Below are 21271 nucleotides of genomic sequence, written 5' to 3' on the forward strand. Positions count from 1 at the left end.
GCTGACACCGTGTTTGATTTATGAAACATATCTAGGAGAGACGGGGGGACATCATATATAACATGCCGTGTATGTATACAAACTTATATAGTATGATGTTACAGTGTAGTATTCAGTGGAGAAAGGGCCGGTGGTTTAATCCAGTGGTTCTCAACTGGTCTGGCTGTGGGACCCCCCATCACCCCTGAATGACAAGCCCAATCAAGGAACATTTTCAACTTCTAAAATTGATTTAATAAAAATATGGTGCAGTTTGAACCTGAATGTCACAGTATGCCACACAAAAAAAATAGTTTAACTGTAAAAATTTTCCTTTTTACAGTCAATTAAAAATCAAAAAGTGCATCTTAAGTACACAATGTAATACAACATACATAACAATTCAGTAACTTCAGCCTTTTTTAACAGACTCAACAGTGCTTTCATGCACAAACATGAAATAAAGTAGTTTCAAAAAGACTCAAATTATGGAATTTTAGCTGAGAATACACATTAATTCTATCACAACCAATGCTGCAGTGGGGAAAAATGAAGTGTCTTGAGGAGCAGCTTTTATCCACAAACTCAATTCAAAAAGATTTATGTATACAAAACTAACTTTTCTTCTGATTACCTTATCAGTAGATAAATACTGAAAAACATGTTTTGCTTTGAAGAAAATGAAGCAGCACTCACTTCAACCTGAGCTATAACAATGACATAGACCAAAGTCTGGAGGAATGTTAATAATGGGAGTCTCAAAGTCTGGAGTTATAGAAGACAAGGTCACTCTGGTGTGCCGCTGTGTCGTTAAAGCCTATCAACGTTGAGATGTTCCACCTGTCATCAAGACGTCCTGCCGTTGTTGAATCAGAAACTATAGAGGATGGCTCAGTCCCAGTGTCCCCCCTAAGGCCTCAAACCCTGAACCCTCAGGGACTCACTGACGCCACCTGTTAAACGGTTGAGTGTGAGAAACTGTGAGGGCTTGAAATGGTGTAAATAGGAATAGGACCGCACTTTGCTTCAACATATCACATTACCATGATGACGTCAATAAATATTGTGTACAATTGTGGGTAATTATTTTGTACTTTTTACACCCTGATTTGAACGTCTCCAGGCTCTTTCCTCACATATGAGACGTCATTTCAAGTCATCTAGTTTTTGTCAAAACAGTTTCAATAACAAAACAAAATGTTTGATGAATTCCTCTGATTTCATGTGTTTTTATTTCCCCTCTTCAAACCTTAATGTTGTTGTGTAAATATAATTGCACATGCTGAACAAACACATGCCGTCCTCTTTGTTTACCTTTTTATTAAAAGACTTAATTCTTCAATTTGTAACTGCGCGTTTAACGTCACATTGCAATGAATTGTGGGTAATTCCCTTGGGCAAAGTCTGCATCTAATACTAGTTTACGGAAAGGGTTCATAAAGGGCTCGAAATATGAGTGAGTCTGGGTGGAGATTGGGCCGATAAATTGATCGTCTGGAAGCTGCAGTCATCCAGACGCAGTTCCTGGAGAAGCTGTGTTTGGCTCCGGATATTATTATTAACCCAGACACAAGGAAATTTGATGTCCCAACGTTTATGGGAATCCCACAACATCTACAATGCAGAAATAATGGTTATTTCTTTCATGGTGGACGGTGGAAATTAAATGTTTTCATGGCGATAAGCCACTCCTCCTCTCCGGTGCATTTAGCTCGAATGAAGGGAATAACCACAATTAGTCCTCAGCATTAATCAGTGTGAATAGACGGCACCCCACTGCGTAACAAATCCCCTTCAAAATAAAAGCACAGGAATTTCTTCGTAACTTTTTTCTTTGCCCAGGCCAGGCCCGCGACCCACCAGTTGACAATCACTGGTTTAATCCATAGGTGAAGAGCCATTGGAAACCTAACCCTGTAGAGGGCGCTGGTGAATCACGTTTCAGAAAGCGGCTACGAAGAAGAACGCGGTTCAAAGGTCAAGTTGGTTGAATTTGGTTCCGGTGTATTTTCTCTGGGGGTCACACAGAAGGGGAAAGGAACCTAAAAGGCTTCAAACATGCTGTTACGAGTAAGTACGATGGGGGGGGGGGGGTCACACCGGGGGTTCACACCGGGGGTTCACACCGGGGTTTCAATAAAGCCGTTGTTATTCCAGCGCGTGGTGCTGAGCCTAGTAGCTAACGAGCAGCTTGTGCACCAACACTTGAACGCACCACCTCTGAGCCAAGTCAGGTGAACGGTAACGGACTCCGCTATCGACGTCGTAAAGAACTCAATCCGTGTGTCTTTCATTGACTCGTGGCTTGTTATTTATTTGTATTTGTTGGATGATGACAACAGTCCAGTTGTGTACGTTAGTTTTCATGGTGGCCTACAAGTGGTGAACAACAAAACCACGCACTCTTGATTAGATTTAGATTTCAGCACTGATAAGCTCAGCAAATAAGCAAAGATATGCACATTATTTTGCATTACAAGTAGTTGTACACATACAACTTATTATACAGTATGTCAATAGATAAGAGGATTGCTAATGAGTTATAAGCAGTTTGCGTCCCACATTTACACAATAATGTACCAAGTACTGAAATATTTGATATCACATATTATGTGTGTGTTTTCTGCACGTCTGTGTCTTTCAGAGGGTGTTGCACATCGGTGGCTTGACGCTGAAACACAGCAGGCCGATCCACCACAGTCCAGTCTGGAGGAGTCCCCTCATCCCCATGGTGGTGGAGCAGACGGTGAGTCAGCGTCACGACTTTTGTGTGTGTATATAACTGTAAAAAACGTATATTATATTAGTATGTAGTACAACACAACAGTCGTTGTTTTGACGAGGAGCCAAACATATAAACAAAAAGAACAATTTATTCAGAAGTCAGAGCGTTGCTGAAGGCAGCATCGGGGAGAGCGATCTGTTTTAAAGTCTCTTTGCCATTGGGCCATCCTATAACTGAAACAGGAAATCAAATGCCTTTTGAAGCAGATTCACATAATTTCATCTCAGGACAGAAATTAAGCAAATACCACTGGAGAAGTGTACATGCGCAGTGCAGATGTTCAGCTCGTCACAGCACCTGATATAATTGTTTTGTTGGGGTTCTAAAATGTCCTTTCCTTTGTATTTCCAGGGTAGAGGAGAAAGAGCATATGACATCTATTCTCGCCTCCTGAGAGAGAGAATCATTTGTGTAATGGGTCCTGTAAGTGGCAAGATTCAATACATTTCTAAAAGAAATGTAAAAGTGTTCAAAATGATTTTATATAACTTTGCTCTTCCTCCCTCAGATCGATGACTCTGTAGCCAGTCTGGTGATCGCCCAGCTGCTCTTCCTACAGTCAGAAAGCAACAACAAAACCATCCACATGTACATCAACAGTCCTGGTGAGACGCTCAGTGCTGGAAAGGGAAAAAGCAAACTCGTGTCAGAAAACCCTAGAATGAATTAAATCAAATTCTTTTTTTATCCCCTTTTTTTTGTGAGAAAAGAAAAACATCTATTTCAGATTTTTGAGGTGGAAAAACATAAAGACAAACTTATGCTTTTACATTTAAAGCATTTATATTTTCCATTTTAGGAGTTTCAAATTATTTATTTTTCATATTGTAATTGCTGTTTAATATTTATTTTTAGAATCCCATTATGGTCTAATTATCTTGAGGTGTACAACACAATAATATACCAGTTTCCCTTTTTTTAAGTAAAACATCTGGTGTTTATGCCTTGTTGAAATGTGCATTACAAATAAACTTGCCCCCCCCAGGAGGTGTGGTGACAGCGGGCCTGGCCATTTACGACACCATGCAGTACATCCTCAACCCCATCTCCACCTGGTGTGTTGGCCAGGCGGCCAGCATGGGCAGCTTGCTCCTGGCGGCGGGAACGTCGGGCATGAGGCATTCGCTGCCCAACGCCCGCATCATGGTTCACCAGCCTTCAGGGGGCACCAGGGTAAGCCGGCGACAGGGTCCTTTGATGCTGATGTGAGAATCGAGCATGGCGTTGGTCGCAGTCTGTAAAGGGGGTCATTTCATGGTAATGTGTGTGTGTGTGTGTCCAGGGTCAGGCCACGGACATCGCCATCCAGGCCGAGGAGATCATGAAGCTGAAGAGACAGATCAACATCCTCTACGCCAAACACACAAGGCAGCTGCTGACAACCATCGGTAGGTTGCTCTTTGTCTTCAGAGATCACAGCAGCAGCACGACACCCGCACCGAACACTTCCGTTCCAGTCACAGCATGAGACGCTACTCGCGCTGCACACTCTGAGTTCTCTGTTGAGACGCTGCTGGAGCTGACCGGGAGGCCGTTTCCAATGCTGCCGTTCCTGCTCCAATGTTTTTGGGAAAGGGAAAATAGTAAAAACGTCTCTTCAAAGTAACTGGTAAATGTCTTTTTGGGCAAGGCAAGTTTATTTGTAACGCACATTTCAACAGAAGTCTCAAATCTGGATTTAAAGGAGCTGAGGGTCTCAGCAGACCTGCAGCTTTCAGGGACTTTGGTCCACATATGTGGAGCAGAAGAACTGAACACGGCTTCTCCGTGTTTAGTTCTCTTGGAACAGAAAGTAGACCAGTCCCAGACGAAATGTATTTAGGCCCTAAACCATTCAGTGCTTTATGAACCAGCAGCAAGTCAATTCTTTGTTGGACAGGAAGACAGTGCAAAGACCTCAGAACTGGAGTGATGTGATCCACTTTCCTGGTCTTAGTGCTTAGCTACAGCTTTCTGATTGACTTTTTGACTGTGAACGCACCGTTACAGTAGTTGAGTGTACTGAAGATAAACGCATGGACAAAACAAGCGACGGACCCCACAAAGAACAGAGGTCTTCCTGGGGGGCTTTTATAAAGGGGCAATTGTGTGCTCGCATGTTGGCCAGAACAACTTCACCAGGCCCCCCAGTGGCCAAAAGACCAGCAACAATGAGTGCAGCTTTAAATGCCAACAGCTGGTAAACTTGAGGATATGACATTACGGAACTAGGTGGTTATGAAAATGAATTCTTGAAGATTTCAAGCACAGTTTTCCGTTGAGTCGGCAGTGAACTGGGAGGACATTTGGGAGTGCGGTCCCAAAATTAGGAAATCTATGTTTGACATGCAGTAAGTCAACATGAGGTTTAAAGTCACAATAAACACCGGGTCTGTATGTCAGCTGTGAACGGCTCCAATAGAGGTCGCCATGAGCCAATCACAGCAGCAGCTGAGTGTAACCCATTTGCACGTCTTCAACCCGAGAGGAGGAGCTGATCGGTGACATCATTGAGGTCATGAGATGTTCATGTCTGTCCTGTCTTTTTCAGAGGGCGTGATGGAAAGGGACCGCTACATGAGCCCCATAGAGGCGCAGGACTTCGGCATCATCGATCGGGTGCTAGTCCACCCGCCCCAGGCGGGCCAGGACGAGCCCGAGCTGGTGCAGAAAGAGCCGGCGGCACCAGCCAGTCCGCCTCCGCAGCCAGAGTCGGCGGCCCCGGAGCAGACGCTCCCCGGGACCAACGCCCCCTCCTCGTACAAACCTGAGCCGTGACGGAGCCGTCGGGATACGGTACTTGTACAGTTTCTGAAGGGACAAGGCGGCGCCTCGGTGCCGTGTTTCTCTGGTCTTAAGTGGCTTCTTTTCTTCCCACCCTAACAACACATTGAGGCATCGGAGGCTAGTGAACAGAGAGGGTCCTCATGTGACGTTAATGTAATGTACCTTTTCATATTACTTTTGAGATGGTGATCCTAGATGAAATAAAAGTGATGGCTGAGAAGCAGACGGACATCTTTTTGAGTGAAAGTGGTCTCAGCTGCTCTTCTGTAACGCAGTGAGGTTATTCCTGTTCAGACCACTAAGATCGCCAGCTTGCTCGGGACCTCTTTGCTGAAGAGGCGTCCGCATTTGAACACTCATATTTGTGATGAATAAATGTGATAATTCTGACCACAATTCCCCAAAAACGCAGACTGCTTGTTCTGGATCCATAAAAGGTCTCAAATTCATCTCGGGGAAGAACGGAGACTCTCACAGATTGCGCCGACCATGAGAACAGAATGTATTTACAGCATTTCACGAGAACACAACTCGCACACCTAATTATCTGCTGACACCAAAAGTAAATGAACAAACACAGCAACAAAAAATGTACAAGGACAATCGAATGAGGTTATTAAAAACAATAACGCTGTACAAATGTCAGTGCAAGAGGATGAAAGTTCGCAGGCAGTGGAATCACTGGCATTAAACACGTCTAAATGGTGTTATCAATATGAGTGCGTTAATAAAACACTGCCCTGAAAGTGGGATGTTTTTTTTCTTTTGCGGTTTGGAAAAAAAAGTTGGATATATTCTGAAAGCACTATGAATAAAATTTCTTCCTTTGACAATAACTTCACAACATAAAAATAAAATAAAAACTCCCCATTTCCAGTTGAAGTACCCCAAACATTTACACCAATAAAATTAGTATCGTACAAATGAGTATTAAAAAGCTCTCCATCTTCTCTATCTCACGTCATCACATGAGCGAGCAGCTGCTCTTGGCCGAGGTTGTCCAGCGCAGCCAGCTCAGCTTGTCCTCCCGGTACGGTGGGTAGCGCAGGCCGTTGAGTCTCTCCAACATCCAGCCGCGCAGCATGACGGCCCGCCGGTGGCTGAACGTCTCGAAGCCCCAGCGGCCGTGGTAGCTGCCCCACCCGCTCGCCCCTGGCAGGAGGGAAACATAACGGCACTGAAACACTAAAAATTGTTCAACAACAGCGGAGGGGCAATACTTCCACGTTCCAGCCTCTTTGTTATTAAGTCGGGCTACAAATGACTCGGAAAGCATCTTTAAAAAGGTTCTCTCTGAAGATGAGTTTGAAAGTAAGATGACCGATCAAGTTGCCGTTTACACTTTACCTGTCCAAAAATGTCATCACTTAATTATTTCATCCCATTAAACAGTTGTGTGAAATTGCGATAATTGACACGAGCGTTCTTGAGTTATGGCCCTAAAAGCTGGACGTTTGTGCCCAATCTTCATGGCACAATTCAAAAGGGATCCACTAGAAATATTACCCTCCATATTTGTACGAAAGCATTTATTCTTTTGTCGTTACATTTAATTTTGCTAATGTACGACGACACAGTATCTTAATTACTTTAAATATAAAAGGTGGCAAAAACAAAATGGCAACCATATTTCCAGTTTCGCCAACCGGAAGCCAGCGTGGCAACTCCTTTAAAAAAAGTACGCGTTGTTTTACGAGTTAGTAATTCATTGGGTAATATTCGGTTGACCCAGGACATCAAGACACAAAGCCGGATTTTATAATAGAGCCCGACAGTTCCCTGAAATCCCACAACTCTCCAGCTGGGAAACAGGGAAGTGGGCGGCGCTTTGTGCCAGCATCACTACCTACCTACACCTCCGAAGGGCAGGGTCGGCAGGCACATGTGGATGATGCCGTCATTGGAGCAGAACCCTCCACTGCTGGTCTTCTCCAGAACTGTGTTCACCACCTTCAGAAAGAGGGGAGGACAACGGCTACGTCAAATACACGACACGACATGTCCACCGCCACGATGCAGCGTTCGGTGTTCTTACGGAGGACTCGTCGGAGAAGACGTAGAGGGCCAGCGGCTTCTCTTGGCGGTTGATGAAGGCGATGCCTTCCTCCAGAGACTCCACGGTGAGGATGGGCAGGATGGGGCCGAAGATCTCCTCCGCCATCAGAGCGTCGTCCTCTGACACGTCCACCAACACTGTGGGAGCTGACGGGAGACATAATTATCATATCAGCAATATTTAAGAGACAAAATAATACACATAGGAATACAGATTTTTTATGGTTACAATGTTTTTTTTCAACCCAGAAAGAGTGTTACTGATTATCCGACTGACTGAAGAACTCCATTGTATTACACAGGGAGGCATTTATGATATTTACAAACACTCACCAACATACATGGTGGAGAGTGTTATAAAAACCATAGACTTGTATATAGAAGTGGACGTTGTCATGGTGACATCACCCATTGGTTTGTGGACTGCAGTTTTTACGTAGAGACGTCGTATACAGCTCTGGTAGCGGCAGCGACCTGTCAATCACCTGGTAGCCCCGTCCTAAAGCATACTCTGCTTTATGGTCTGTTTGACTCTGAATGGATCATCATTTACTAAACTCATGTTTACAATGTTTACTGAGGGAATAAATCAAGAGAGAAGTAGAGTCATTTATATAGACTACTATACAACCAGAGGAGTCGCCCCCTGATGGTCAGTAGAGAGAATGCAGCTTTTAAGACACTTCTGCGTCGGCTTCACTTGGCAGAACCGGAGGTTGTCACCGGATAAAAACTTGAATGTAATATTTCATTTTGTAACTTTGAACCTGTTTATGCCACAGTGTTGCCCTTGCGACCAATTTAACAGAAGACTAAATATCTTTTGTTCAACATTTTGGGACTCTCTTGAGTCCTCGACCTGATGGGTCACTTTAAACCGGTAAGACAGGTGTCCATACCCCATATTCTGTTCTCTAATCTGGCTACATTATATTATAGCATTCACCATGACCCTATAATTGTGACTCATGGCCACTGTTACTTTAACGCTAATTTTGATGCCATTCTGAGAAAAATGTACATATTACGGGGTTTATCAGCCGGACAGCTCTGGGACACGGTCTACAAAAAGTCTACTTAATACAAAAGCTATTCTTTAAATTAAAAAAAATGTATTCTACAGTTTTTAACGCAAACCCACCGATGTACTTGTCCTCCTGGTCGCTCTCTCCTCCCAACACGACCTTGCCAGCAGACCTCTTGAGCAGCTCCATCAGTCGAGTCCAGTGTCGGGGCGACACGATGCGGGACAGGTCGGGGCTGGTCTGAGGATCCTCGCCGTAGAATTCCTCCAGGGTCTGGCGCAGCGCGGGCAGCAGGGCGTCCCTCGTGGCGGCCGAGCACAGCACGTAGTCCGGTGCCACGCAGCTCTGGCCGGCGTTGAAATACTTTGACCACACCAAGCGTCGAGCGGCGGCCGCGATGTTCACCCGCCCGTATATAAAACACGGACACTTGCCACCCAGTTCCAAGGTCACCGGGGTCAAGTGGACTGAGGCGGCCCGTAGGATGATGCGTGCCACAGTCTGAGAACCTAAAAAGAAAGTGTCCAAAGTGGAAAGGGTTCATCCTCTGGCGAACAGGAATATGGTTCCTGGTGTTGGACGGAGGATTTTCCAGGTTCAACAAAGCCAGTTGACTGGATTGATTTGCATGAAGATTGTGTTTGATTCAAAGTAGAGCGCTTTACATCACTGTCATGGGGGAAATGAACAGCTTCAATAAAAAAATGGTTTAAAACAAAAAACACTGACAGATGAAAGTTGTACGAGTCATATGAATTTAAAACATTCTCAGTCAATTAAATGTACATTTCAGTAGCTTTCGAGGCTATTGTTTATCATGTAAAATGAGCTAACTGTATTCATTACTTAGCTGTTACACTACCGTTGAGCATGTTTCAGTGTTTGTAAATTTGAGACATTCCATGTGCCACGCAGCTGAAATCTGACCAAAGATTTAATCATATTGCACATTTGCCCACCCTAAATAAATTCAGCTTATATACAGTATTCTAGAGACTTCTTACCCATACGTCTGTTAATTGCAGAGCGATGATTTAGATTTGTTGTATTTGTGATCATTTTGAACTTTTGACCAGTGTTGAGGACGCACATAAATAGAACAGAAATATTTTTGACATTCTTTTGCACCATCTCGAGGCTCTTACCCGTATAGAAGATGTGGTCAAAGCGATTGTGCAGAAGCGTCGTGGTCTCCTCTGCTCCACCACGAACAACGGCGTAACAGTCCTGCGTAGACAAGTGATTATTAACAGTGATAAACAGTTCAGCCTGTTTTCATGGAGCCTATATTTACACGTCTGTTTTCTGGATAGAAACCACATTTACAGAAGTATTATCAAGCACTGTAGATCGTAACTGAATTTGTAGATTTAACAAGAAACACCCGAAAAACCCCAAATGTTGCTTTACCTGAGCCAGATATTTGGGGATGAGCTCTGCCATCAGCAGGTCTGTGTGGGCGCTGACCTCCGACGGCTTGATGACCGCACAGTTACCTAGTTGGAGACACCAGCATCATCGACTTGACACAAGTCACTCCTTATAAAAAGGAGGTTTAATGCCGTTTTAAACCCAAACTCAGCTCCTTGGCCCTCTATTGTCACTCTGATAACTACTAACAACACTCCAGGCTACATCTTATCAGACCGCCTGACTTCTACACGTTGAACTGAAGCAGAAATTAATTATTGCGAATTCAAAAGACGAGCACCAATAATAACTTTTTACAGAAGGAGGAAATGAATGTTGTTAACCCCTATTGGTCCCAAGTAAAGATATGTTATCTCTCGAGAACAGAATGTTTTCCAGGACTCGTCGTGACAACCTTTTCCATCTCAGGATCTATCAGGTTCACATTCCAGAAATGTAGGTTTTGATCAGATGGCGTGTGAATAAAATGCAGTTTAGCAGGAAAACCTTAAACTTAAGCAGCTCGAGTGACAGACGTTTGGCTCGGGAGGCGGTGGAGACCAAAAGCGGAGCAAAAAGAGGGTGAATGTCGGACTGACATTGAATGGCAATGTTGCTCTGTGTCTGCTGGAGACAGTCTGCAAACAAGTTCACTGTCAACCTAAATTGTGATCATATGTCAGTTTTTTTAGCAATGTTATCATCCTCTTAGAGTCCTGTTTCTGTCCACCTTTTATTTTTATTTTTTTACATTAGGCCCCAAAGCTCCATGGAGCTGAAGGGCATCCAAAGTAAGTTAATGTGTTCTCTCTATGGGTGCTTTACTGGAGTGACCTCTTTAAGATTCCAAATTGTCATTTGATTGTTTGTAACATTACAAAAATTAAATAAAACTACACGAATGTCGAGTGGTACAATCAATACAGTGTATATTCTAGTGATTGTGGGTGTGGACGATACCTGCAGCAATGGCTGAAACCAAAGGTAGGAGAAGGAGGTGCAGGGGGTAGTTCCACGGCCCGATGATCAGCACCACTCCCAACGCTTCCCTCCGTACAAAACAGTCATCCAGCTTTGTGGCCTGAAAAGAACCAAAGACAAGAAATGTCTTACACAGCAAAAGAGAAAACAATATTAAGAAAAATAAACCACGAAAAAAATAAGAGTCAGAATCATTCGTTTGTTCTTTTTAAATCTGTCCCGTGTGAGTCCAACAACTTTATGGAGGTGCAATACACATTCAGCAATGGCTGACGTCCAGTGATCTAACTTTAGTCCAGGCTGTGTCACTGTGTCATCACATAAACTTAAGTGCTGGGTGTGGTCACAAGCCAGAGCCCATCTTCAGCATCATGTTTACCTTTAACTTTGTGAATTACTAATATTCTGGAGGTTTTTGTACCGTTTGTCATACAAAATAATATGAAGACATTTTCCACGGACAAATTCTAACAATAAAAAAAAAGATAGCTAATTTGAAATAACATATATATGCATTGTACCCTATAATTACACAACACCCAGTTATAATAAATCATGTGTAGTACCGACCAGGTTTTTGGCGACATAGTCCGGCTGTATCCAGGTTGTCAAGTTAGCGATGGTGTAGTGCAGCTCGTTGACCACGATATCAACCTCGGACATGATGGCCTCAAATTTTGGCTGACAAATAAGAAAAAAGGGGGTTAGTGCCTCATGAATCGTAGCGGACAATACAAGTCATGTAACGTGCTTCAAACACCCGGCATGTGTACATGAGTGCCTTAAAACATACAAACAATAAGCTGTTAGAAAGGTAATGAACGTCTGTGTGTGTGTGTGTGTGTGTGTGTGTGTGTCTTGTACCTTTGCAAGGTCTTTATGCAGTGCACTTAAAATCTGCTCCTCGTTGTCTTTGATCATGGACATGAGCTCGGCCAGCTGATTCAAGCGAAACTCCACCGGTATCGTGACGCCCGAACGAAACACCGACCGCAACCTGTCGACGACCTGGCTCTGAGTTTCCATCCTGTCAACACAGAGAAATAACCGTTCACCTCTCATACCACTTGAAGACACATTTAATAGACTGGAACGGTTTATTGTTCCTGATCAAAATCCCAATAGTTTCGATCACCGACTATGAAGGAGGTGTTTCTAACACCAGTTGGCTTGCTTAGTCGAATAAGGAATTCACTGTATTGTTGCATATGTTAAGTGTGCTTATTAATCATGCCTTTGTACATTTTCCTAAAGTACCCAACAAGTGTGTGACAAACTGTTGTTAAGGCCGACAAGACAATCATCCGCACAGTTGATGAACCTGCATTCTCTCTACTGACCACTAGGGGGCGACTCCTGTGGTTGTATAAAAGTCTTTGAGAAAATTACTCTATTTCTCTTGATTTATTCCCTCAGTAAACATTGTAAACATGAGTTTATGGTCTCAATCTCCAGTTTCAAGTCTTCTTCAATACATCATGATGTCCCTATGTGAATTATGATCCTTTTATGGTTCCATCTGGTTTCTCCAGAAAAGCGTAAGTAACTCGACTCCCGAGGCCAGTAAACCAGATTCCACATATGAGCCTGCACTGGTTTTCAAAAAAGGTTGACGCTGTGACAAAGCCCCCGTTCCTTTTGGAGGACGGAACATTGTGTTGATCCGAGGTGTCAGCACAATTGATCTTATGGCTTCCCTGGTCAGTGGAGACCTTCGGGTCTATGACCTCACAGTTTGGACAGCAAAATGCAGTTAATCGTTGTTTGTTGCTATATTTATTTTCAGAATGTTAAATACAGCTCCTTCAAAGATAATGATAATGTAGTCAAGTACTATGACAATAATATGACATTTTTTCCGTAATCTGGGGTGATTATGATTTATTTTACTTTTTTTCATGTGATTAACTAATCCTGATTATGTTAGGTTTAAATTATGAATTAGGATTAAGTTACAATTACTACCCAACCCTTTCTATATGTATGATAAAGAAAAGCCTCATATTACCTAAACAAATAACAATTAAACCGTAGGTCGAGCCAAAACTAACTGAACGAGATCACAGCAGAGACAACGGCCCGCGTCATCACCGTGAACCGCCGCGTGCGGTTTATAAACTCACAGATACTTGTTGACCCGCGTGGCGCTTTAATGCATATGCAGCTGCGCGTTACGATCGTAGACGCACGTAACGCGAGAAAATGACATCACAAATTACGAACAAACTCGTAAAAAAAAATAATCTCACAACAAACATGTCAGTCTACCTGTTGAGCTCGTGTCCCGCGCCAATGACACACCGAAGACAGTGAGCAGGTAATTCCGGGTGTTGTCTCTAACTTCAGTGTCGGTTGACTTTACGGGAAATTGAGCTTTTTTGGGGGTTGATCCAGAAAAACCAGTTTTCAGGTGAGAGCGCCTCCAGTTTTGATGTCACCGTCGGTGGGGACGCACGTGATGTCCCGGATGTCCGTTGCCCCCCTCGGACAATTCTGACCGTAAAAAACACTTAATTTGTTTCCACTTCCTGGTGCAAATAATATATTTTTTTTAATATCCAACAGGTGTTATTCCCCCGTGGATCAACTTTTCTCATTACTCACACATGTAGGCGTGGCTTACGCGCCCTGTCGTTAACTAGCTAAATGTTAAATGTGAACTCATTCATTTGAATTACGTCATAAACAAGGGGATTTTAATAGCTGGGTGGGGTTTGTTCAGCAAGATGTCCTAACAAGTTGAAGGCCGGGACCAGGCCCATCGTTAGGTTTATGGCTTTAGCCCCCCCACATAATTTGGCATGATTGGCCATTGGCATTATTATTATTTTTTTGTCATTAAATTAAACTATTGTTTCTCACATGGACACGTTATTTCTATCTCTAACATGCTACATATGTTCGTGCGTTCTGGTTTGTATGTTTCCTCCCCCTTCAAATTACAATCCAATAGCCTATCATCATACTTAACGATGTAATCCCCGGGCACTAGGACCTTGGGGAGGCTGCTGCGCTGACTCTCTCACTCTGCCAAGTAACGTCTCTCGACAAGACAGCCAGCGGTTTAGCTCAAACTCAATGATGCACGGAGTGAACCTGTAGGCTGTCTGTAGTTAACAAGTGGTACCTGCTTACATTTAGCTTTACTTGAGGCAAATGAAAGGGAAGTTAGAAACTGTCTCCAGTGAGCGAGAGTGTGAATGAGCAAATTCGAAATACAAGAAATAACTATCGACATCTCTATTCTTTGCATTAATATAGATTATTATTATTTATTTTTTCCATTGAATGGTATATTTTACATCGAACTAGTTCATCTTTATATCAGTTATAGTGTTCAAATGAGCATAAAATATCACTAGGACCCTGAAATACTGTCTTTTGTGTTATCATATACTGAATGCAAGCAAAACTACAGAGCAAATTCATACTCTTTCTGATTGAAACAATCGATGAACTGTCAGAAACAATGGATATCAGGGGACCCACATTCAAAAAAGTGACACTCCCCTTGGGGGCTTAGTCCCCCCTTTCTTTGAATCCTACAAACGCCCCTGGCTGGGACGATTCTGTCCTCCCAAGATGCCGGTAGGGACCACCCACTACTTATACTGGAAATTAATATCACAAACACATTTAACAGAAATGAAAAGTAAAACTCTTACTAATAGCCTATGAGTTTGGCTTCTCTCAGCCATGTTCCAGTGATTTTCATAAATGACTGCATGAAATATGTGCTCTTGGTTTTTATCTGCCCTGACCCTTGAACTATGAGCACTTTATTGACAACTAAATACCGGAGGTCCGGTAGTTAGAGGTCTCTTACAACTCAGTTCGGATCGACACAAAGAAAAAAAGGGGAGCAAATATAACTTTGAGATCCTTGATCTCTTTTTTTGTGTGCTGCCGATACTTATAACAGATCATTGATGATCCATATAGGCAGATAAAAATCTAAGACTGTAAACCATCAACCTCAATGTTATCCTTTTACTTTGTTAGTCATTTATAGTGTTTTCTTCCTCCATAATTCAAATGGACATTTTTGTAGTTTTAATGAGGTATTAGAGCGAATGTAAACAGCTCTTAATTCATCCTCAATATCCATTTATGTGGTTGCGAAAATATTTCCTTCAAACTATATGTATTAAAGTTTCTCACCCACATTACTTTTTACGTGATTACAGTTGAACACATCAGGATAACGTTATAATTTAGCCCAATACTTAATTTCACTGAACAGAGCTTGAACCTACCTTTGTTGTCCATTAGTGTTGTTTACAGTCCAACATGATCAGAGAACAGAACATAAATGATGTTGTGATCTCATATTTTACTCAATAGGCAGATTATTTGATGGTTAAAATTAAACTGTGTCATTAGTCTGAGGTCCACATGCGTCCGTACGGTTTAACGGTGACCCGCTACAACCAGCATTGGTTATTAAGCGCATTAAACAACACCTGAAAAATAACTGCATTGATACAAAAACTTTATTCTCACAATATCAAAATTGACAGACCTACAGTGATTTGTAGATTAAAAGGTATTAAGAGAAAACTATGAATATAATGACGACTCCTGTCCGCCACTCAATTCCATTTCTGGTACTCGTGAGGACCGCTGAGCAGCAGCAGCACTGGGTGTGTTAAATAGTGACGCACATAGCTGTTAAACAGAAACATAAGAGCAAAAAAGGGGGATAACGTCATCTTGCATTTAATCCTGGCAGCAACAATTATACAAAAATCAAAAACAAAGAAAATATATGCTTTGAAGGAATTCCTCAAGGGACACATTACCAATTTTCAACCAGCTGTGTGTGCGTGTGTGTGTGATCAGTTCCACACCCCCAACCATTACACATAGGCTGGTTGAAAAGCAGCAACGTTTCCCTTGAAATTATACGATTGTTTCACTTCCTACACCTGCAAATATTTAAAAACAAAAGAAAAATAATAAAAGAAACCCTCTTTCAGACACTTCTAAAAACTAAATGACAATGTTTGTCATAAAAAAAAAATTAAAAAAACACTACATGAGTGGTGAAGCTCAGGTCGAGGAGGGAGAGTGTCGTATCTACAGCGGGTGAAAGGAGAAATGGAAAAAGAGGCAGATGGGAGAAAGGAAACGATGGAGGAGAAGTGACAGTCATGAGGCCCAGTGTCCACCTCGCCCCGACGCCCTTCAGTGACCCCTCCGAGCAGCGCAGTAAAACCCAGCTCCCCTGAGCTGAAGGCCAGGGAGGGGTTTTTGTTTGGCGGGATTTTGTTTGTGTCTAACTGCTCTGAGTTCAGTCCGACAGGGGATGGAGGGCTGCGGCCGGTGTGAAATGGTACCAGAGGTTGGTTCTTTTTCCCTTCGACACATCGTGGCTGTCCACTCGTAGAGACTTCACAGGAAATAGTCAGCTACTGGCTTCTTGGAGGGGATGCCTCTGGTCTCCTGCGGTGCTGCCTCAAATATGATGAACTCCCGCTGTAGATGCTCGTCCAGCTCCAAAATGGCCGCCACATTGCCGCACCTGATTGTCCAGAGAGAGACGGGGGACCGGTTAGGACACGTCCATGAATTGCATGTTACAGAAAACTAGACCTGGTCTTCTTAACAACCTCTCGGCTGCGAAGAACTCAACATTCCCTAAAACAAATCATCAGGAATAGGTCCGCAACCATAGGGCGTATATGCATGTACCTGGTCTCTTTTGAAAGGTAAGAAGCTAAGGAATACGAATCAATTGAAAGTAAACAAAACTGTATCACTGTTAAGGGAAACATGCTGACACAAGACATGATAAAAACATGATTTTAATCCTCGCCTAGTATAGAAATCTTACATTTAAAAGGCAACATTAAAAATCAAGATCCCCTAGACAATGAAGCAACTGAAGGTCTTCAGTGTCTATACATCTGAAGGAAATACACTGAAATACAACATTAATGGCACAATCTATAAAAGTTACAAAACACATCTACCAAAAACAATGAACATTTATTAATCTTAATACAGGCAGATGAACGGAGAATGCATTGGCCCACTGTACTCTGAGGAATCCACACATATGTACAAATGAGGCAAACGTCAATGGTAAAGTGTGTTCCCGTCTGTCCCCATCTGGTGTTATCTAGTAGAAATGGTTGATTACTGGTATTGCTAAATATTTGATGATGCATCTTAGAAAGGGTGTTTGTAACTGACTTAACTACTCCAACACCCTTATCTAAGGCGGTGTCTAATGTGTGTTTTACTGCATCGACATACCTGTAGCAGTAGTTGGGTGCCGACCACACAGTGAGAACCGTCTCGTTGAAATGCCACTTGTAGCCCTCCATGACCAGCTGGTGCGCTCGACAGATCATGTGGATGTCGTTGGCGGCGTTGAACTGCGCCACCACGTCGCTGCCGAACAAGTAGCCGGCACCCCTGGGACTCACCCCCCACCCTGTGGTGTCTGAGGGACGGAGATCAGTCAGGTGAAGATCTGTTTCTGCAGACACTTTCAACGGGACTTCTGTCGCTGCGGGTGCGCCAGCACTCCTTATCTGTCAAGGCTGTGAGCTCACAGATCGGAGTGTTGGGACTTTATCATACGCAGGTCTTAGACGGTCTCCACCCCCATAAACTAAATAACAAGAGAACTTTACTTTGAAAAGATGTTTAGGAAATTAAATCCACCAATTTACAGCCACTCTTTTGATCGCAAAATATATATCCAATTCCTGTCCGACCAGGCAGGTAGCATTCAAGTGTGGACACAGGCTGCGATCTGCCGGATCCGATGACAAACAGCACATTGAAAAGACAACCACGGCCTGATATGGCGCCAGGCGAAGGGAGAGACGGTTGTAAACTCTGAAAAGGAGTTCTGCACATTCCACTACATAGCCGCCACGGCTCCAAGTTTTCTCATCATCATGCCAAATGGTTTCCATGAGCCATCACTAACAAATTGGTGATTGATCAACTGTCTAAAAGGCATGCCTGCATACCTTCAGGGTCCGACCACAGGAGGTCACACATGGGGCCGTCATGGGGAACTTCCTGTTTTCTGTCAATGGTCCGGATCTGGTCCAGTGTCTGGATGGAGGGAGACAAGCCGCCGTGCACGCAGAAGATCTGAGGGACAAAGAAGCGGAGCGGGAGGTCAACTGATGACACTCACATGATAGCAAGAAGTTACTCCACCAGCTATCAGAGTAGTAACACCGCTACAGGAACATTGGAGTCTCTGCGCATTTCCTGCATTCAAGTACGAAATGAAATGTCCTCTCACCTTGCCGTCGATGATAGCGGAGAGGGACAGGTAGTCGAATATCTCTGTGCAGTACCGCCACACTGTGACAGAGCCGTACTTGCGGAGGCACTCGTCGTAAAAGCCGTAGACCTGGGTGATTTGGCGGGACTCGTGGTTTCCCCGGATCAGGGTTATCCTGTCCGGATAACGTACCTGTAGCGCGAAAGGAGACAAGCATCCGGATGGTTTATTTTCTCAAAAACTTTAACTTAAAACTCTAAAACGTATTTCTTTATATCAAGTGTACCTTAAGAGCTAGCAAAAGCAGGAATGTCTCGACACTGTAGAAGCCTCGGTCCACAAAGTCGCCCATGAAGAGGTAATTTGTCTCCGGGACGTCGCCACCCACCTGTCATGTGAAGGGAATCGAGGCCATATAGTTAAACAGTGTTTATGTAAATGCTGAACGTTGATGCCACCGGCATTTACTGTAGGACTGGACCTGTATCAAGCTTGACCTGGCACCAGTTTGCCAGGAGGGCTGCTACCCAATACAGACAAAAGGGCCCCTAACAACAGACTCCAGACTACTAGAGCATGTCTGCAAGACCCACCATGCCACAAGAGTTATCTACCGCTCACTTCAGCATCAGACGTTGGCATTCTAACAACTCCCATTAACAAAAACTCCCCTTTCCACTTTCTGGGGGAACAGTACCACTGAAGTATTTAACAGGGTACCATAATTAACTAGAGCTGTAATTACGTCTGACCGCATTAAGCGTGTTTGCATTAATTGATGACGTTAAAACACCATTAAGCAGATGATATTCCAAAACACAATTATCAGGTTGCGATTGCAACCAATCATTCTTTAGGGCAGCCTTTCAGCATTGTATATTCAGCATTGTATATTCAGTGTGTTGCACTTGAATAATGTCAAGAATACGTGTTGAAATACAAATGTGACAACCAAAGGCCTCTACACACCGGCAGAATTAATCCCATCTTTTGCACAATTAATTTGTACGGCACTAGATTTTTTCCCCCGGAGAGAAAGCGATTTTTCTGAGCTTTCGCACCGATTAATAAAAGGCATCAAGCCAGAATGTATTGGAAACTTTTGTTGAAAAGTGTTGCACTTGTTACGGCACATCAATGCCGGTATGCATGGTTCCGATACAAGTATCCCCACGTGAGCATTTTATATTTTTGTGTCGTTGTTTTCCCCATGCCCACATAGTGTAATGGCCAAAGGTCTGCAGTGAGTAGTGTCTAAACAGAAACTTACTCTAAACAGCTCCTTCAAGTCATAGAACTGACCATGTATATCACCACACACCTACGAGGGGAGAACAACAAACATTAAAAACATTACATAAATTACCTTTTAGTCAAATCCAAAGCAAACAGGAGCCCACAGAAAATTGTACTTACCGTGACGGGAGAGTCTACTCTCTGAACATTGCTTTCTTCAACCAAAATCTCTCTGAAAATGTAGAAATTGGATACGTCAACTTCCAGTTTTTTATTTCATAGGTGGGTATTTACATTATATTTTTTTCATGCATTGTCAAGATGACAAATATGTTGTATGGCCAAAGGACACAGCCTAATTCCTAGCTTGCATTCAGCACGAGTCAAACGGTCTGCTGAGACACCAGGAACGCATTACCTGGCTTTGGCGCACAGTGCTTTGACTTCGTTTTCTTTGATGAGCTCACAGCGTCTGAGCTGCTCTATCTGTCGGTCCAGGTCACTGATGTCCCCCATTGTGACACACATAGGGAGAGCTGCTCACGCACAATATGGTCACACACGCACACGCCGGGGTCAGCACAAGAACCGTCTCTCTCTTCCCCGGGCGACGGAGCGAACAGCCGCAACACACCAGGACACTAGTCAGGGCCCTCTAACGGCTGGACGGCCGCCTCTAGTCGGGATGGTCAGAATAAGACACTGAAAGGAAGAAGATAAATAAGTGAAACAATTCAACAACGACACAAAAACAATGACTTCATTCACTTTAGCGGAAGAGCAGGTTTAGCCAACGTTGGCTAGCTAGCGTTACTTGTTAACTTTAACTTGAGTCGTTAACTAAACTATGTGCTTATTGTAACAACGAGTTGCGTCTTGCGTGTATTGGACGTCAGACGGATTCCCGCTGAACAATGCACCGGAGGAAACTGACGTTAGTCGCCCAGGAATGTGAGGCCTATGGGCGTAGCTTAGCGAAGTAGCGAGCTAACCGTTAGCACGCTAGCTACCATTGCTGCTAACGACGTCACCAAACAACTGATCTTCCGATAACCTCGCTGATCATGTTGGTTGGGAAACGCGTACCAAACGGCGAACGCTAACGTCCACCAACCGGATCTCCGGAAACTGTGCACGTTTAGCGCGTTAGTGAGATGAAGAAACGCGTTTCAGCTTAGCCCCTCGGGCTGTTGGGGCACCAGACAGCGTAAACACTTGCTAAATGTGGCGAGCTAACTAGCTCCCGCTAGCGACACCGATCAGAAACAGATCACACAACGCCGCTAACTCGACGGAACCCGGTTCGGCCTACATACCGGGACGTGGATGAGATCAGAGAGGCGACAAGCACATATCTACGCGTTTCCTTCCAGGGAATTGGTCCACCGGCTCCTCTTCTTCCCCCCCCGGTAACTGCTGTCGTCTTTGCCGGTTCACTCCTGCCGTGCTCATGAACGTCTCGACCCGAACTTCCGGTGTAGGGTACGCGCATCGCTCGGCGCAGCACCAGGGGTTGAGTGCGTGGAGAAACAGTTCACAGGCCAATGAAAGGAAGGAAGGAAGGGTGAATGAAGGCATCGAGGAAGCTAACGGTGAATTAAAGTCCCCCCGGTAAAAAACAACAACAATGTTTTCGCTTCAGTGTTTGGCCTCCACTTGGTGAATACTTCCTTAGACATCTTGGGTCTTGTTGTTAATTATATACTTAGATACTGGATTTATCAATATATCTATCTATTTTATTTTAATGTACCCTTTGTCGTGGGAAAAGCAGAGTAC

The 21271-nt window shown here is 43.7% G+C and overlaps 3 protein-coding genes across 4 annotated transcripts; 1 reads left to right on the plus strand and 2 right to left on the minus strand.

The window, feature by feature from the left end:
• Window positions 1–1934: 1934 nt before the first annotated feature.
• clpp (caseinolytic mitochondrial matrix peptidase proteolytic subunit) lies at window positions 1935–5926 on the plus strand. Of its 2 annotated transcripts, none has more exons than XM_034539632.1 (7): window positions 1935–2049; window positions 2624–2725; window positions 3116–3187; window positions 3273–3369; window positions 3750–3937; window positions 4047–4152; window positions 5295–5926. In XM_034539632.1, the coding sequence occupies exons 1-7, from the start codon at window positions 2038–2040 to the stop codon at window positions 5519–5521; spliced, it is 804 nt and encodes a 267-aa protein (XP_034395523.1). In that variant the 5' UTR covers window positions 1935–2037; the 3' UTR covers window positions 5522–5926. The 2 variants fall into 2 exon arrangements, with proteins under 2 accessions (XP_034395523.1, XP_034395525.1); XM_034539634.1 differs by lacking the exon at window positions 1935–2049 and adding an exon at window positions 2116–2220.
• Window positions 5927–6378: 452 nt separating this feature from the next.
• On the minus strand, window positions 6379–13592 carry aldh3b1 (aldehyde dehydrogenase 3 family, member B1). The gene is made up of 10 exons (XM_034539631.1): window positions 13270–13592; window positions 11866–12028; window positions 11572–11682; window positions 10981–11101; window positions 10021–10106; window positions 9756–9837; window positions 8727–9119; window positions 7566–7732; window positions 7381–7480; window positions 6379–6682 (listed from the first exon to the last, which is right to left on the minus strand). Exons 2-10 carry the CDS (start codon window positions 12025–12027, stop codon window positions 6495–6497), a joined length of 1410 nt encoding a protein of 469 aa, XP_034395522.1. The 5' UTR covers window position 12028; window positions 13270–13592; the 3' UTR covers window positions 6379–6494.
• A 2104-nt stretch (window positions 13593–15696) lies between these two features.
• Window positions 15697–21038, minus strand: LOC117735655 (serine/threonine-protein phosphatase 4 catalytic subunit B). The gene is made up of 9 exons (XM_034540445.1): window positions 20809–21038; window positions 19911–20194; window positions 19673–19724; window positions 19527–19577; window positions 18543–18644; window positions 18275–18448; window positions 17991–18117; window positions 17263–17452; window positions 15697–16525 (listed from the first exon to the last, which is right to left on the minus strand). The coding sequence occupies exons 2-9, from the start codon at window positions 20018–20020 to the stop codon at window positions 16396–16398; spliced, it is 936 nt and encodes a 311-aa protein (XP_034396336.1). The 5' UTR covers window positions 20021–20194; window positions 20809–21038; the 3' UTR covers window positions 15697–16395.
• Window positions 21039–21271: the final 233 nt, after the last annotated feature.

Source organism: Cyclopterus lumpus, chromosome 8 (assembly GCF_009769545.1).
Source record: "Cyclopterus lumpus isolate fCycLum1 chromosome 8, fCycLum1.pri, whole genome shotgun sequence".
In the NCBI taxonomy this organism is placed as follows: Eukaryota; Metazoa; Chordata; class Actinopteri; order Perciformes; family Cyclopteridae; genus Cyclopterus; species Cyclopterus lumpus.